At 42.4% G+C, this 16,797-nt stretch overlaps 1 protein-coding gene and 1 pseudogene across 1 annotated transcript in view; one reads left to right on the top strand and one right to left on the bottom strand.

Moving 5' to 3' along the window:
- The window catches only part of CAMK4 (calcium/calmodulin dependent protein kinase IV), a 153,625-nt gene that overhangs the window by 7,384 nt on the left and 129,444 nt on the right, over positions 1–16,797 (bottom strand). The window contains exons 9-11 of the mRNA XM_070412438.1: positions 11,246–11,321; positions 5,392–5,518; positions 796–948 (exon numbers count right to left, since the gene is read on the bottom strand). Coding sequence (XP_070268539.1) covers positions 796–948; positions 5,392–5,518; positions 11,246–11,321 — 356 coding nt within the window. The remainder of the gene's footprint in view (positions 1–795; positions 949–5,391; positions 5,519–11,245; positions 11,322–16,797) is intronic.
- LOC139009675 (small nucleolar RNA SNORA48) lies at positions 8,993–9,135 on the top strand (annotated as a pseudogene).

The raw sequence follows: 16,797 nt of genomic DNA, 5'->3' as shown, positions 1-16,797 counted from the left end.
TTAGAGTGTGTTTCCCAAAGTATTCGTTTCATAAAACATTGGTTCCATAGATGTATTATAATGGAGGTTATAGGGATAAAAGAGTTCCATGGTCAGATTTATTTGAGAAATCCAGAGTTAAGTTAAGGTTATTTAATCCAGAGTATTTTAAATTAGTTTAACTATGAAACCCTTCAGGTTTATTTAGTATCAGTCTATAAGTGATGTCTGAGTAGAGCACCATTTTTTGCCCCCAGCTATTCTCTAAAATCCTTGTATATATAGCTGGTCCTAAACACCAATATATAAGAGAAAAGCTATTTTCTCTATTCCACATATGTCTTATAAAAATAGATATATTTCTCTGGATAATTTTCTACGTCATTTGAATTTTTTAAATTTTTACCAAGTATGCTAATTATTTATCTATACTATAAAACATAGTTTTTAAAGATTGTTTCCCAATATTCACATATTCAGGAAGAAGACAACTTTCTGAATAAATATCAGTTTCCTAAACAATGCCATTTAAGCAGGTCAGCTTTAAGTAAATGAGAAGCAGTGATAATGTATTTGGTGAGTAAATCTCAATATACAAGACATTTCCCTTTGTTAACAATAAATTACTATCACGGATAATTTAAGACTGTAAGTGGTTTTATGCCAGCATGGTTGGGATCTCAAAGCAGGATTTTCCTGTTACCACAGGAGATGAATAATAGTATTAGATGAAGAATGGTGGAATTGTCTTTGGTAGTTCAAGATAAGGGAGACATCTTTAAAACAAACAAACAAACAAGTCAAATGCCATCTTACCTTAAGCTTGCGTCGGGCATTGAATTCTTGGAGCTTCTTTTGAGCAGTATCCATGTGTACAAAATTGGCTGCTTTGCCTGTGACCCATGGGTGCTGGAGAGCTTGGAAGGTAGTCAGCCGTTTCTTAGGATCCAAAACAATTAATTTCCTGACCTGAAGTGACAAAGAGCCAAAGGAGATTTTTATGGTGACTTAGGCTTGCCCCTCAGCTTGTGAACTTCTAGGTCTGATTCTGTTTCCCTAGCGTTACCACTGAATATACTTAAAAAACATTTTTTAAAAGCTATCAGAGACCACCATGGGTAAGAATGGCTTCAGGCAGTGGTAGCTGAGGGAGTGAAAAGACAATGGTGTATGCCACCTGAGAGCCCAAACTGTGAGAAGACTTTCCAACAGAGGTCAAAGAAACAGGTCCTGGCTGGCCTGTGGAGTGTAAGCTCTTTCAGGGAGAACCGGCATCTGAATAATACTAGGCTGCACTTCACATCACTTAGAATTCAGAACTTCAAACACGTCTCAGTGACGATGGAATCATTTGCTCATCATCATTCATTCTGTGGGGATTAAGTGACAAAAATGGGATAGTATCATAGCCTTTATGATTATGCCACAATGCATACATTTACGGTTTTCTCTAATCCTTTGGGGACACTTGAAGAAATAAACAGAGTGCAGGGGTAAAGGCCTATTTAGAATCAAAGTAAGGTGGTAGTGGCTTGGGGACATGATTTGTTTTAAGAACGAATCCAGCCATGGCAGCCCATTCTGGGAGGTTTACTCCTACTCCTGAGAAAGAGCAGACAAATTGCCAGGAAGATCAACAACCCAAATAAGGCTAAGAAGGGATCTGGAATGAGTCAGAGACTATTTGAAGTCAAGCCCTACTTATGTCTCCAACTGTTGTGACCCTAGACAAAGACCTACTGTGAATTGAGTGCCGATGGACACTCTCCTAGGCCCTTTTGTTATATGATCTCATTTCCTTTGTAAATCCATTCATCCTATATAATAAAAAAAAAAGCCGGGCTCATGGCTGGCGAGCACAGCAGCAGTAGTGGGAGCCTCTCCTACCTCCACAGCAGCACTAAGGATGTCCGACTGATGGCTTAGGCCCGCTCTCCCATAGGGAGCAGGCCTAAGCCGACAGTCAGACATCCCCCGAGGGCTCCCAGACTGCAAGAGGGCACAGGATGGGCTGAGGGACCCCCACCCCCCAAGTGCACGAATTTTCATGCACCGGGCCTTGTGTGTGTGTGTGTGTGTGTGTGTGTATGAAAATCATAGCTATCATCTGTTGAATTCATATATATATATATAAAATTTTAAAAACACATATAATCCTTTGCATAACCTTATTAATTCATAAAGGAGGGATGGAAGGAAGCTCAGAAAGATTTAGTGACTTGTCTAAGGTCAACTTGTAATTGGTGGAAAATGTATTCAAACTCAGGTCTGTGCTACCTCAGAGTTCATCTTGTAGTCACTACACAGTAGTGCCTCCCAGGCAGTCAACTTCTCTGATCTTTGGTCTACTTGGGTGTAAAATGAGGAACTTTGAATGATTTAAGGTCTGAGATCTTTTCTAACTCTAATAATCTAAGAACTGAACACAGGCTAACAAAATCATGCAGCATGTCAAATGAAGTATAAATATCCACTTCACCTTTTGCTTTTCTGTAAAATATGCAAAGAAATGTGTATTTGGGGTAAAAACACTGAATTTGTAAAGGGCAAAGACATGAGACTGCTTAGGCTTAAAATCTGGGAGGAGGTGGAGGGAGGTACAGATGCTTAAGAAAACGAATGCACAGCAATAAATAAAAATCTGATAGTAGTCATAGCTATCATCTGTTGAACAGGTGAACTAATACTTTTTATGTAAATGATGCCTATTCTTTAACAATATCCTTGACAATTAGATATTTTCCTCCCATTTTCCAATCATCCTTTTCCTCTTCCTCATGATTACCATTCTCCTCATGAAAATACAAAGAATTTATTGGAAGACAATAGGTACTGAAAATTTACATATACCAGCATTAATCTTTACATTTGAAGATACTGAAGCACTGAATTATTAAGAAACTTGCAGAAGGTCAGAGAGATCCAGGTTTCAAACTCAAACCTTACCAATATCCTACAGCCACCTTACAACCTGACTCCTCCCTCATTGGCACTGCTGCCTCTGTTGAAGACAGAACAGATGTGGGTTCTGCTAGTAAGTACAGATTCAGGATTCCTGTAGTTCTGAAGCTTTATAAATTTATTGACTAACAGAATTTAGTTAACAGAAGAAACATCACTACTAACTAATGCTCTTATCCATTTAATTTTGGAAGGGATAAAAAAAATATGAAAGGAGGGCTAAATAAAGGAACTATTATTGAGTTGGTGGTTGTTACTTAGCATGTATTATATCCTTAAATTCTCCCAACAATCTAGAGATAGGTACCAGTGTCATCCCAGATAAGAAAACTAAATCATAAACAGGTTATATAACAAGCCCAAGGCTATACCTTTAGGTTGTGAGGAAAGGGGCACTTGAATCTAGCTGTGTCCAATTTTTAAAAATCCATGGTCTCTGTCCTGATTCATTGTTTCATTCAGTAAACATTTATAGTCTGTATTACATGTCCATATGGCACTAAGATCTGGGCACATATGTTTGATCCTCTTCCAAAGTTTAAGGAAGGCTTTTGCACAAGTAAATATAAGTGGTGACTATCATGAAAGAGGAAGTCTAGGGGCAAAAGAATAATTTAGCAGAGGAAGGAGGAGGGACTGCCAAAGGGGGGGCAGACTAAGCCTCCCCGAGGATGTCAAATGACAGCTTAGGCTTGAAGATAAGAGTTACCCCTGCAAGAGGTGTGTGTGTGTGTGTGTGTGTGTGTGTGAGAGAGAGAGAGAGAGAGAGAGAGAGAGAGAGAGAGAGAGAGATGGTGGGGAGGAAGAGGAGGGAAGAATGGAGGAAACAGGAAACAACATTACAAGGCAGAAGAGAGAACAATGACCTGAATCCAGAGCTGCAAGGACTGGAAGCCTGGTGCACTAGAGTGCAGAGACCAAAGGAAAGCGACAGGAAATGAGTGGCACGAGAGAGGGTGACAGGCTCCAGACCAGGCGATGTGAGTAGATCTTGTTATGGAGCTTGGATTTATCCTAAGAGACTTGACATGATGTGATTTATTTACAAGACTATACCTATGGATACTGTGTAGCGAAGGTCATGAGAAGAGGCAGGAAGATCAGACAGGAGGTTGTAACAGTGGTCCAGTGGGAGAGATTGGAGCGTGGGTTGGACAGTGGTGGTGGCAGTAAAGAGAAGTGGATGGATTCAAGAGATGCTTAGGAGTGTGGGGCCTGACTTGAGGGCAAAGTTGGGATGACACATCCACACATCATCACACATACTCCCTCGCCGCCTAGGCACACTGGAAAAGTCACGGCCTATAGGGGATCTGCCTCATGAAAGAATGTGGATGGTAAAGAGAAAATGTTTGGAGGGAAAAAAAGCTTTGGATGAGGGATCTGGAAACCTGATTCTTTAGTTCCTGACAATGACTTTTTGCTAGGAAGCTATATGACCTTGGACAGTCATTTCATTTCTCTGGGCTTTAGTACATTCATCTTAAAAATGAGGGAAGCACCTGGCCCGTGTGGCTCAGTGGTCGAGCATCGATCTATGTACCAGGAGGTATGGTTCAATTCCCATTCAGGGCATATGCCCAAGTTGTGGGGCTTGATCCCCAGTGTGGGGTGTGCAGGAGGCAGCCAATCAATGATTCTCTCTCAGCATTGATGTTTTTATCTCTCCCTCCCTCTTCCTTCCTCTCTGAAATCAATAAAAAAAATATACGTTTTTTTAAATGAAGGGAAGTCATCTTAGATCCCTTGGAGATCTAATTTCTGTGATTTAAAAGTCAGCTTTTAGTAATTTCTGCATAATTTTTTTCTAGAGGATTGATGGTAAAATGTTTAATTACATGCTAGTATCCTCTTTATTTTAGACCTGGTGGGCCATCTCCCCATTCATTTCCTGAATGCAAACAAACTTCAATATAAGCCTAAGTGACAAGCAAAGTAAATCAAGCCAACAACAACAAAAAGCAAACAAAATGCCCTGTTAGTACAGTGTAACTTATTTACAATGCCAATGATGCATGGTGGGACTTGTGTTAGTATCAGGATATTTTAATAAGTTTAAACATTTTAAGAAAAGAATATTGTTTTAGTTTAAATACAACCAAATCTAGGTAACAGCCAGCCATGTTAAAACAGAATTCTTCTGTGTAAATTATGTTTAGATTCACCTAGCACATCTGTCTTCATAAGCAAGGCTCTACATTGACTAAGTGGGAAAAGATAATTAATACGGTAGTAATTTGTAATCTGTGATAACTCAGCTAATGATGAGTCAAACATATCTATTTTTCATTATGTATAAAGAAAATTTATTAGCTTGCATTGTTTTATTAAAAATATAATTATAAAGAAATAAGATATTAAGAGGGGCAAATTTTACAAATGACACTGCCCACTAGTAAGCTAAAAATGAATGTGAGGGATTTAATTTTGTTTTGTTTTGATCACACTTACCAAGTCCTTGGCATTTAGAGATACTTCATCCCACCAGGGGGAGATAAAGTAATATTCACAATTCAGAATTCTCCTGAACATGAACTGGTCGCCTCTTTCATCATAGAATGGTTCAAATCCACAAAGTCTAGAGGGACAAAAGATAGAGAATAAAATGTCTTTCAAAACTTAAGTATCTTTCACCAATATTTTTGCAGAAATTTCAAGATTGTTCTTTCTCACAGCTTCCTGTTATGAATGCAAGTCTACTCAGCACAGGTATGAAATTGCCTTGTTACAATTTGCCTTTGAGTGTGTAAACACACAATCATGTTGTCAGGAAGTAGGAATAGATGCAAAACCAACTTAAGATTTCTAAGAACAGTTATACTAATATTAATAACTAGAGGCCCGGTGCACAAAAATTTGTGCACTCGGTGGGGAAGGGGGGGTCCCTCAGCCCAGCCTGTGCCCTCTCGCAGTCTGGGACCCCTCAGGAGATAATGACCTGCTGGCTTAGGTCTGCTCCAGGGTGGCAGAGGGCAGGCCCAATCCCTAGGTGCAGCCCCTGGTCAGGCTCAGAGCAGGGCTGATTGGGGAGTTGGGGCACCGCCCCCTGTCATGCACAGAGCAGGGCGGATTGGGAGGTTGTGATGCCACCCTCAGTCACGCTCAGGGTAGGGCTGATTGGGGGGTTGGGGCACCGCCCCCTGTCACACTTAAGGCAGGGTCGATGGGGAGGTTGTGGTGCCACCCCCTGTCACGCACAGAGCAGGGTCGATCAGGGGGTTGGGGCGCTGCCCCCTGTCACTCACAGAGCAGGGCCAATCAGGGGGTTGGGGCACTGCCCCCCCCCCCCCCCCCCCCCCGTCACGCACAGAGCAGGGCCCATCAGGGGGTTGGGGAACTCCCCCCTGTCACGCACAGAGTAGGGCCAATAGGGGAGTTGGGGCACCGCCCTCTATCACACACAGAGCAGGGCGGATCAGGGAGTTGGGGCACTGCCCCCTGTCACACACAGAGCAGGGCGGATCAGGGGGTTTGGGCGCCACCACTGTCACACTCAGGGCAGGGCCGATGGGGAGGTTATGGCTCTACACTGTCACACACAGAGCAGGGCCCGTGGAGGGGGGGGGGGGGGGGTTGGGCGCCGCACCCTGTCACACACAGAGTGGGGCCGATCAGGAGGTTGGGGCTCCACCCCCTGTCACACACAGAGCCGCAGGGCGATCAGGGGGTTTGGGCGCTGCCCCCTGTCACGCTGATCTGGTGCCAGGAGACCTCTCGGCTCCGCTGATCCCGGTGCTGGGAGGCATATTACCCTTTTACTATATAGAATAGAGGCCTGGTGCATGGGTAGGGGCTGGCTGGTTTGCCCTGAAGGGTGTCCTGGATCAGGGTGGGGGTCCCCACTGGGGTGCCTGGCCAGCCTGGATGAGGGGCTGAGGGCTGTTTGCATCTGGTCACACACCCTTCAGGGTGGGGGTCCCCACTGGGGTGCCTGGCCAGTCTGGGTGAGGGGCTGAGGGCTGCTTTCAGGCTGGCGGTTTTGACTGCTTTCAGGCTGACTGAAGCTCCCAACCACTCCTTTTTTTCTTTTTTTTTTTCTTCTGGGCCAGCTTTAGCTCTGGCTCTAGCTCTGAGGCTTCCACTGCTGGTTTGTTTGCCGTTCTATAATCGAAACAATGTATAACTTCAGCTCTGAGATCCCAGCCGGCTATATTTGTTAGAATGTTTCAAACTGCCAGCTCAGAGGCCGGGAAGTCAGGCGGGGAACGTTGCAGTCTGCAGTCACTGGGGCAAGGAAGCCTCCCTGCTCGCTTCAGTGCATGGCTGCCGGCCGCCATCTTGGCTGACAGTTAATTTGCATAAGGATACGCTGATTAGCCAATCAGAAGGGTAGCAGTCGTACGCCAATTACCATGTTTCTCTTTTATTAGTGTAGATTATGACACAAAACACCTATGACAATAGCTAACATTATTATAAGCACCATGTTCATGACTCTCCATGAATTTTTTTCTCCAGGCATCGAGAAGATAGTGATTGATTAGAGTTCCAGTTTATTACAAGGTGGAAGAATTAGGATTTAGAGAATAAAGAGATTTAAAGGTGGGAAGAAAAGATTTTTCAGTTATTTTTATTCAGCCCTATCCACTGAATTCCTACATATAAATAAGCATTATATTTCCACTGCATTCCAGTTTGGATTTCAGAGTGAACAAAGACAGGAGCTAAAACTGCTGTTGGAGAATGGCCTTTTGAAACTTCATACAGTGAACAGATAGATGCAACCAACAGAGATGAGCAGCCTAGAGTCTCTTCCACCTTGTATGAGAACCTCGCTGTTATACATTTTACAGACATCATCTCACTATGTTCCCACTCATTTTCCACAGCAGGGTCAGGGAAAAAAAGAATGGAGGAAGTGGGAGAAAAATGGAGAACCACCTGTGGCATCCCAAAGAGAGAGAGGAAAAGTGAGCTCCAGGTCCAGGATCACGAAGCCTCCACTGTTTCTAGATGGTGAAGGTTCTGAAATCACTAGGCACCAAAAGGAAACTATATATAAAAAAATCCCTGCCAGGGCATGTGTTGCATTTGACAGAGAATGGGGCAAGGAAGGGGGAAGAATGAATAAGTTAAAAAACATTTCCCCAAATTCCCCTTTGCTCTGGGAACATCCCTTTGGGACAGTCTTTGTTTTTTCAAACATTCAGGAGCAGCCAGGCAAAGGCAAGGCCAGAGGTGCTGTGGCCCAGGCCATGCACCCCCCTCTCCCACTGCAGTGCCCACACAGAGGATCCGACTCCAGCCTAAGGAGAGAAGGGAGCGCATGTCCACACCTTGACAAGGAGGCAGCCCATCCTTACCTGGCCCTCCACAACCCTAGAAAAATAGCCTGTTGGTTAGTCATGGAGAAATTAGCCAACTTTCCAGGTTTAGTTTAGCTTGTGTTTCCTGGAAATCTAGAGAGAAAAATGACAGTTCAGAAGGTACAATACTCAAATGCCTTTCTTTCATTTAAATCATGTCAGCAAATTTGTGCATTGGTGACAGAGGTAAAAAGTTTATGTCATGTCAGCCTGAAGTGCCAAAAGTGAAAGAAATGTGACACACAGCAGAGTGCACACACATACACACACACGTCAAAAACCCTTCAGAAATGGGAAAATGAGACTGCTGACAAGGACCATTTAGGAGGGTGCTACGATTACACTGGCCTGATGTGTGAATGTATAGTACAATGGCTCCAAGCCATTGGGCAGAAGTGCCTTGTTGAAAGCTGAAGGAGAGTTTGAATCTCTGACATTAATCTGATTCTGACTCTGACCTCAGCATTGCAGTAGTTGTTTTTGTCTGTGGGGACAAGAGTTTAGTTGTAAAGGTAGAGGGACCAGAATTCCTGTGAGAAACAACAACATGGTCTTCATTTCCAGCCTACTGTCATCATTGGAAATAGCAAGGTCATAACACAAAATGGCCTGGCAGAACTTTCAATGATAATAAAGGAGATGCATAGGTCCAAGGGCACAGTTCCCTGGAGAAAATGTTCCAGTGACCCTCCCCAGGTAGACTTCACCAATTATTAATGAGCTACAGATACATGAAAAGTCCCCAGACCCCCTGGCAATGGGTAAAGAGGAACCCGATGGGTGGTGGTGCTCTTATATCAGTCAGGGGCCAAGCAGATGTACAGTCCTGGGTTCATCCTAGCTGATGCCTGTGTGGGTGGCCAGAGCGTTTCATGCCTGGGGCACATAAAAAATAAAGGCCCCCCAGGCTGACAGGAGTTAGACCAAAATTAAGGGATATTTGTTGTAAGTAGCAATCTTACTTTCATTCTGGGGGTTTCTTCTGCTACTTTCAACCAACACCTATTAATTAATGATCTTAAGTAACTAGGGGAAAGGACAATTAAAATTATTTTCAAGGCTATAATAAGATGTGTCTCAAATGATCACAGATTCTTCTCTCCATTTCCCCTTGTCAGTGACCGTACCATGGAGTTATAGTCATTCCATATTTCATTTTTTCAGGGTAACTGTAACTTAATTTCCTACTTCCATCTCTCTGAGTTCTTACATATCCTTAATGCTTTAACCCCTCCCATAACATTTCAACATGAAATTGTAACAGGGTGGGCATAGTTACATTTTAGGGGCAAATATGAATCATTATTTGTGTGCAGTTCAGTTTTTCTCTTAATGTCACTAAGTATAATATGTCACCTCCATAATTCAGGAGACAATATTCTTTCCCAATATAAAAGTGATCTCAAATATAAGCTGAAGGAATTTAGGAATTCTATCATGTGGTCTTAGGAATTCATGTTAATGAATTAAGAACTTAGTGTGGCAAACAGAAATTACCTAACATTTTTCACTTTCATAAGAAAAAACATGGTCTCTACCTCTCCAAATCTTCTGAAGCTTCAATACATTCAGGAAATATCTTTGGACATCACATAATCGCCTCCGGCTACTTATAGGTTGCTTGTTGACCCTTTAGTCTTGGCTACTGACCAATGTCTATGCTCAGAGTTTACTAACTTGGTTGGGGGTCTGACCCCAGTCACCCCATGCCTAGCCATATTACCTAGACACTGCAATTTCTAATTTCACTATCAAATTAAAAACAAAACAAAACAAAGCCCTCTTTCTTCCATGAACTGAATTGTGTCCCCTTTCCAATTCATGTATTAAAGCCCTAACCAATGTGATGGGATTTGGAGATGAGGCTTGTGGTAGGAAATCAGGGTTAGAGGAGATCACGAGGGTGGGACCTCATGATGGAATAAGTACCATGTTAAGAAGAGGCACCAGAGAGCTAGCTTCCTCTCTCTGCTATGTGAGGACACAGTGAGAAGGTGTTTGTCTACAAGTCAGGAAAAAAACTCTCACCAGAACTCGACCTACTGGCACCTTAACCTTGGACTTCCAGCCTCCAGAACTATGGGAATAAATGTCTGTGTTTAAGCCACCCAGTCTGTGGTATTTTATTATGGCAGGCTGACCTGACAATATACTTTCTTCTACATTCTCTAAAATCCCTTTACAGAATTGAATATTATAGGTTCCAACAATTAACCTTGCAGTATCCTTTAAATGGCAACCAAATCTGCTTGTTTTGAATTAAATTCTGGAACTCGTTGATATCTTGCTTTTTTGCTGTTGTAGGCATATTCTTCACTCTTCTATCATTCTTTCTTATTTCCCCTGTATTCATCTGCAATTCCATCATCTCTTTGGCAAGTTTCCCAAAACCCCTTGTTTATTGATAGAAGGAGCTCAAGAATGGAATTGGGGATACCAGAGAGTGAGAGATTTAGCCCATTTTTTTTCCCTACCTAATGTTTCTCAGAGTTTACGGTATTAAACTCGGGGCCTTGAGAACCTAACAGAGAAAGGAAATAAAACTGATAGCTAAAATGCATTTAAGACATTTCTGATGGGAAATGTCCCAGTTTGGGGTTGCTTAAGAGATTAAATATCTGTTTGCCCTTTAAAAAGGACTAATACCATAATTATTTTGACAAGATGCAAATAGGTAAAATAACAGCATTTAAGATAAATGAACACGAGTTTCACATACATTATTATCACCAAATAATGAATTGTTCCCCAAATCTGCTTTGCATTGCATAGCAGAATGAGACACAGAAAGCCCTGGACAGGAGTACTGGCCCCAAGAAAATTACAAAATAAAAAGCAATGCTCAATTTCAGAAAATTATATCACTAAGTATGTTTAGTATGTTGTAGAAAATCACAAAAAGTCAAAAAGTAATCTTGCTTTTTATGAGGACCTGAGTACCTAGCGAATATTACAGTAAAGGCAGACAGTTTGCATGAAGATTGCTTTTCTTCACTTACAGGATGTAGGTGATTATCCCCACAGACCACATGTCCACCTCAGGTCCGTAGGCGCAGCCTCTAAGAATTTCAGGTGCTGCAGGAAGAGCAAAAATTGTGTTAAATTGGAGTTTAAATTCAACACTTACATTTTAATAACAAGCAATGGGGAAGAAATGAATTCATCAACATAAACTTCAGAAGAGTTTTATAACCAATCTTCTTTCCCCAAACCAAAGTAGAAGGCTACAATTCTTACGTCTATATTCGTGGGAGAGATTATCGTCTCTCTGTGTTTGGAGTGCATAAAGAGAAACTGTTAGCTTTAATATTCCACATTATGCAGAGCTCTGTCTCTGCTACAAAAGATCCCTTACTTCAAAGGGAGCTTTGTACACAGAAAGGAAAGAAAAAAAAGTTTGGCATAGTAAGGGAACAGGCACAATTATGCTACCTTGAGAACTCGGTCTGTTTGGAGCATGAGTGTTTGTGTTTGACAGAGGCCGAGTAAATAGTGGGAAGGACTGAAAAGTCCCTAGTGCCAAAAGGCTGGAACAGGAGCTGGGAGGGCCCTGGCATACGCCCCCGGGGGGTGTTGAGAACTACAGAGAGCAGCTGTCCCCAGTGAGTTTGGGACTATGAACTGAGAAAGGAGGACTTCTCTGTGTAGAATGGGGCTACTCCTGTTAGCCCTGCCCACACTGTGAAAGAGGAAGGCGTTCTCCACCACAAAACAGCCCTTAGTACAGAACTGTGAAGAGCTCTTTTATGTTTTTATTACCTTGGAGCCGTGAAAATGGAGAGTTAACTGAATCCAAGCCCTATGGATTGCAGGTGGTGTTGGTTTGCCTTACTAACAAAGGAAGAAAAGATGCTAGAAGTCTACCGTCTATGCAGAAATAAGGCTCAGAACTACAGCCCAGAGTGGGCTTTTATTATTTTAAACAAAAGTGCTGTAGGTGTCAGTGGGGTCCCCAAAGAAGGAGCTGACTGATGAATGCTGAGGGCTCCTTGAGGGAGGCCATGGGGATGGGGGGCACCACATTCCTCCTTGTGGCTGGGGACAGGAGAGCAAGTGAACGGGACCCCCTGTCCCTGCAGGCTGGAAATGTCATACTACCACAGTGAGCTGTCCGCATGGGACTCTGGATTTAACTTTCAGGAAGAAACACAGAGGCTATTCCACTGACATATTCCCATACTACCCCCCTGTCCCCATCCTTCCCCAATCAGGATCTTCTCATTCCTGTAGAACTTGTGTTCCAGGCGACATAGAAGATGAAGAGCCCATGCGGTGAAATGGTGTGCATTACAGCACTCTTAGCAGCAAGTCAGCAAGATGCACCCTTTAAGGAATCATATCTGGGGCCAAGTAGTTCTCATGCATAGGCAAATTATTCCTAGAAAACTTCCCTTTTAAGATTCAATTAACATAATTAAGGAAAATGCATGCTGCATGCCAACACCATTCACTCTGTCAGGTTAGCTTTCATTTCCCAGAGCAATCTGTACCCCACAGACGGTTCCTTTGGGCCCCAGCAGCCCCAACATTGAATTCCCACTCACAAATGCTTTGCTCATCATAATGCATAGGAAACTCAAGTTAGGCTGCCACTCTCATGAGGGCTCCTACGTCTGTCTGTGCATCTGAGAGCTGTTCAGTCTGGGAACTGAAATGCATGCACAGGTCTTCACAGCCGTGAAGGGCTACCAAGCCCCACACTGCATTTAAACAGAAATACAGAAATAGGGTGGGCAGAGTCTTTTACAGTTTCTGGGTCTTGGATTCAACCTCTAAAATCTGAGTGAATTGGACTGGCTGTTTCCAAGTTTAGTTTGAGTTTTAGCCTGCAAGCCACTGCGATGTTGGTAAAGGGAGAGTCACTGACAGTTCAAGCAAGACGAGAGGACATTACTCTACCCACGGAACCTGCTACACTCCCTCCCACCTGCCAGAGCGCCTTCTGTGTGTGCTGCTCCATGGGCACTTCTCTTGCTGGCTCCAGTGAAATCAGCCCTCCCATCCTGTGCTGTTTAGAGGTCAGCACGCTGTCGCAAAGGTGAGATGCTTTCGCTTGCCATTATTCACAGCTCCCAGGCCAACAGCCACCAATAAAGTGAATACCATGGAACAAAATTCTCTTCGAATCCACTTTATAGGGCATCTAGCATTCTTAACTGCCATGGCAATATCTCCCTTCATAGCACTGGGTACAACCTCACTTTCCAGAGGCAATTCATCTCCTTGTAAGGCATTATGTTGCAATGCACGTGAACTTGTGGTATGACAAGCTGAACTTTCCATCAGGAGGCTTATAGACAAAAGGAATATAGAATGTGTTTGTCCTCCATAATACATTTCTTTTAAGATTTTTTTAAAAAGAAATTAATAATATTTATTAATCATAATATAAAATTTGGGTAAAACAAACTCTAAATACCTAGACACAGTTAGATACCATTCATACTATCCTTTAAATGTTTGCAATTACTAGTTAATGTGACCTTGACTTCAGAGCCGGCAGAACATACTCTTGTAATCAATCTATCCAAAGCCTTTCCAAGAGCCAAAAGCTTTTCTAGAATGAAGTTCAGGCTCTGGCACGCCAGGGCTTCAAGTCTCCCAGGGATCAAATGTCCTTGCAGGGAATTCTACTTACCTGTGATTTTCTTAGAGTGAGAAATAGCTGACTACCTCCAGCTTAGTTCAAGAAAAGACATCAGATAGCCCACCTTTAATACTATAAGCACATCTGGATGTCCTTCATATATTTTCTCAACTCATTGCCAAAACAAACAAACCAACAAAGTGGAGGAGGGAGGAAATTTCAGGTGTGATACAGTTTTTAGAATTAATTTACAATAATTTAGAGTCATCTTTTCTGAAATAGTCAGTAATCATTTATTGATTTTCCTGGCTATCTTTTAGGTTTCCTTTTCTGCCTGACCCAAGTTCCCTGCCACTTCCTAAAATTACCTTCTCAGTCACGCTATTGTCCATTGAACACTAACTACTACAGGGGTCCTAGGAGAAAACATACTCCAATCTCCAATGAAGAATAATCTTGGTAGAAGGTTTTGAAATTTCCAAGATATCAGACATACCTTTTAAAAAAGCAATTTTAGCTGAATATAAAAATTATATTAAAAATTCCAACTCTAATTGTAATACTTATTCACCAGTATACCACTTAGACCTCACAGTGCTGATTTTTTTTTATAAGACCATGGTACCATTAAAATATCTAGAGATTGAGGATCTATCTAGAGACAGGAGTGATTGTCAATTTATTAAATAAACTCACTGTACCAAATTCTGGAAATGGTCTTAAATAAAAAGCATCAGGTATGGAGTATGACACCCAGGGACCATTCGTGCAAGGTTTTCCCTCTTTTCCTAAAGCCCTAGACTCTAGGGCCTAGAGAAAAATGAAGGTTGATTTTGGTCCTTGATTGTACCTTCATTTTGCCAATGCCCTAGGGCAGTGGTCGGCAAACTGCGGCTCGCAAGCCACATGCGGCTCTTTGGCCCCTTGAGTGTGGCTCTTCCACAAAATACCGACTTCTGTGCATGGGCCACGAAGTTTCAATTGCACTGTACGTGCGCGCCTGCACGTGGTGGTATTTTGTGGAAGAGCCACACTCAAGGGGCCAAAGAGCCGCATGTGGCTCGCGAGCCACAGTTTGCCGACCACGGCCCTAGGGGACCTTTATGATCCCTTCCTACCTAACGAACCAACAAACTGGAGGGAGAAAATCATCTCAGGTGTAATACAGAGTGAAAATTACAGAGTGGCATTCTTTATCAGAGGACTTTTTCAAACTACTGTGAACTGTTTTGAGAAAGATAAATCCAAGGGAGACTAAGGTGAATGAAATTAACAGGTTCATTCATTCACTCATTAAAGAATTATGAGCGATTCGTTAAGCACCTGCTGTATGGCAGGCAGTGTGTTAGGTGGTGCTAGGGCAGTGGTCGGCAAACTCATTAGTTAACAGAGCCAAATATCAACAGTACAATGATTGAAATTTCTTTTGAGAGCCAAATTTTTTAAACTTAAACTATATAGGTAGGTACATTGTTATTAACTTAATTAGGGTACTCCTAAGGCTTAGGAAGAGCCACACTCAAGGGGCCAAAGAGCCGCATGTGGCTCGAGAGCCGCAGTTTGCCGACCACGGTGCTAGGAGAAGAGGAGTGAGGTATTAGAGTTCAAGCCTGCCATCATGGAGCTTATAGTTTGGAGGGGAAAGGTGAGGTTGATCAAGAAAACCATGTGAAGAAACGCAAAGTGGTGATTGGAAGTGCTTGTAGGGAGAGTGTCTCTGATAGAGGGTTGACTTGGTCAGAATGAGAAAGCAGTTTAACCTGAGATGTAAAGGATCCAGAGCAGTTAACTAGGCAAAGTAAGAGAGGGCAGTGGTTGGGGAAAGAGAGAAGAGGGTGCGGGAGGAGAAAGGACATATGAAGAGACCTTGTGGCAGAAAGGAGCAAGGCGCACCCAAGGAACTGGGGGAAGTCAGTGTGGCTGGAGCACTTAGCAGGCAGGTCAAAGCCAGGCTACAGAATCTAGTAGGTCAGGGATGCTGTTTGTTTTTGAATTCTCTCCTATGCTTTCATTTTAGTGATTCAAAACATACGTGTGTGTGTGTGTGTGTGTGTGTGTGTCTTTTTTTCATCTTAAAGCCTGAATCTATCTTTACTTCTATGCTACAGCATAGGAAATTTTCACTGTAGAGGCTTTTCTTAAATTCAGAGTTTCTTGGGGCCACAAAAATCTATGTTTTAGGCTCTAACTCATCCTTTCCATTTTCCTCGACTCTCTTGGTCTTTTAATACTATGAATATTAGTCAATCCACCTCTCACTTAATATTTTTTCATTTAGTTGTTAAAAAGTCTTCTTTGCCACATGAACTGTGTGATATTTCTCTATATCTTTTTTTAAGATAATAGCACAGAGGCCACACCTCTTTTTAAAAATTTATCTTTATTGTTGAAAGTATTACAGATGTCCCTCTTTTCCCCCTATTAACCCCCCCTCCACTATTGATGGATGAAGAAAGTTAGCCTGTTTCTTTTTCTTACCTTTCCATTTTTGTGGGATGAGGTGGGGTATAAAAAAATAAACCGAGTTAATAAATAAACCCAACTCATCCTAATATGAACACTATTTAAGAATCTCTTTTGTATATGGAGATGCAAATATAAAGTCATGGTCTTAGAATTCAAACTCTGACCAGTGTTTAGTATGGCAAGTATTGCTTTTTTTCCCTAAAGGTGCTATAAATCTTACTGATAACTATCACTTATTCTTTTGAAACTTTTTATTTTATGCATATCTTTTCTGCAGCAACATTCTAAAACGGAACATTTTGCAGGGTGTTCAGGGCCCAAATAATATATTTTAAGTTAAGTCTTCTACCCACTTGCCATCAATCACCTCTTCCTTCTGATCCCTTTCCCGCACATCATTCCACCCTCACGTATGATAACAGAGCTGAGCCTCACAGCCCTGTGCATTCGTGGGAACGGCTGGTTCTGTCCCTAAAGTAGTCACAGTTACAAAGAAGT

Source organism: Myotis yumanensis, unplaced genomic scaffold, assembly GCF_028538775.1.
Source record: "Myotis yumanensis isolate MYYU_CA2020_CCGP unplaced genomic scaffold, mMyoYum1.0.hap1 SCAF_4, whole genome shotgun sequence".
NCBI lineage: Eukaryota > Metazoa > Chordata > Mammalia > Chiroptera > Vespertilionidae > Myotis > Myotis yumanensis.
Note: the sequence above shows the minus strand (reverse complement) of the source record. Positions and strands in the feature narration are given on the sequence as shown.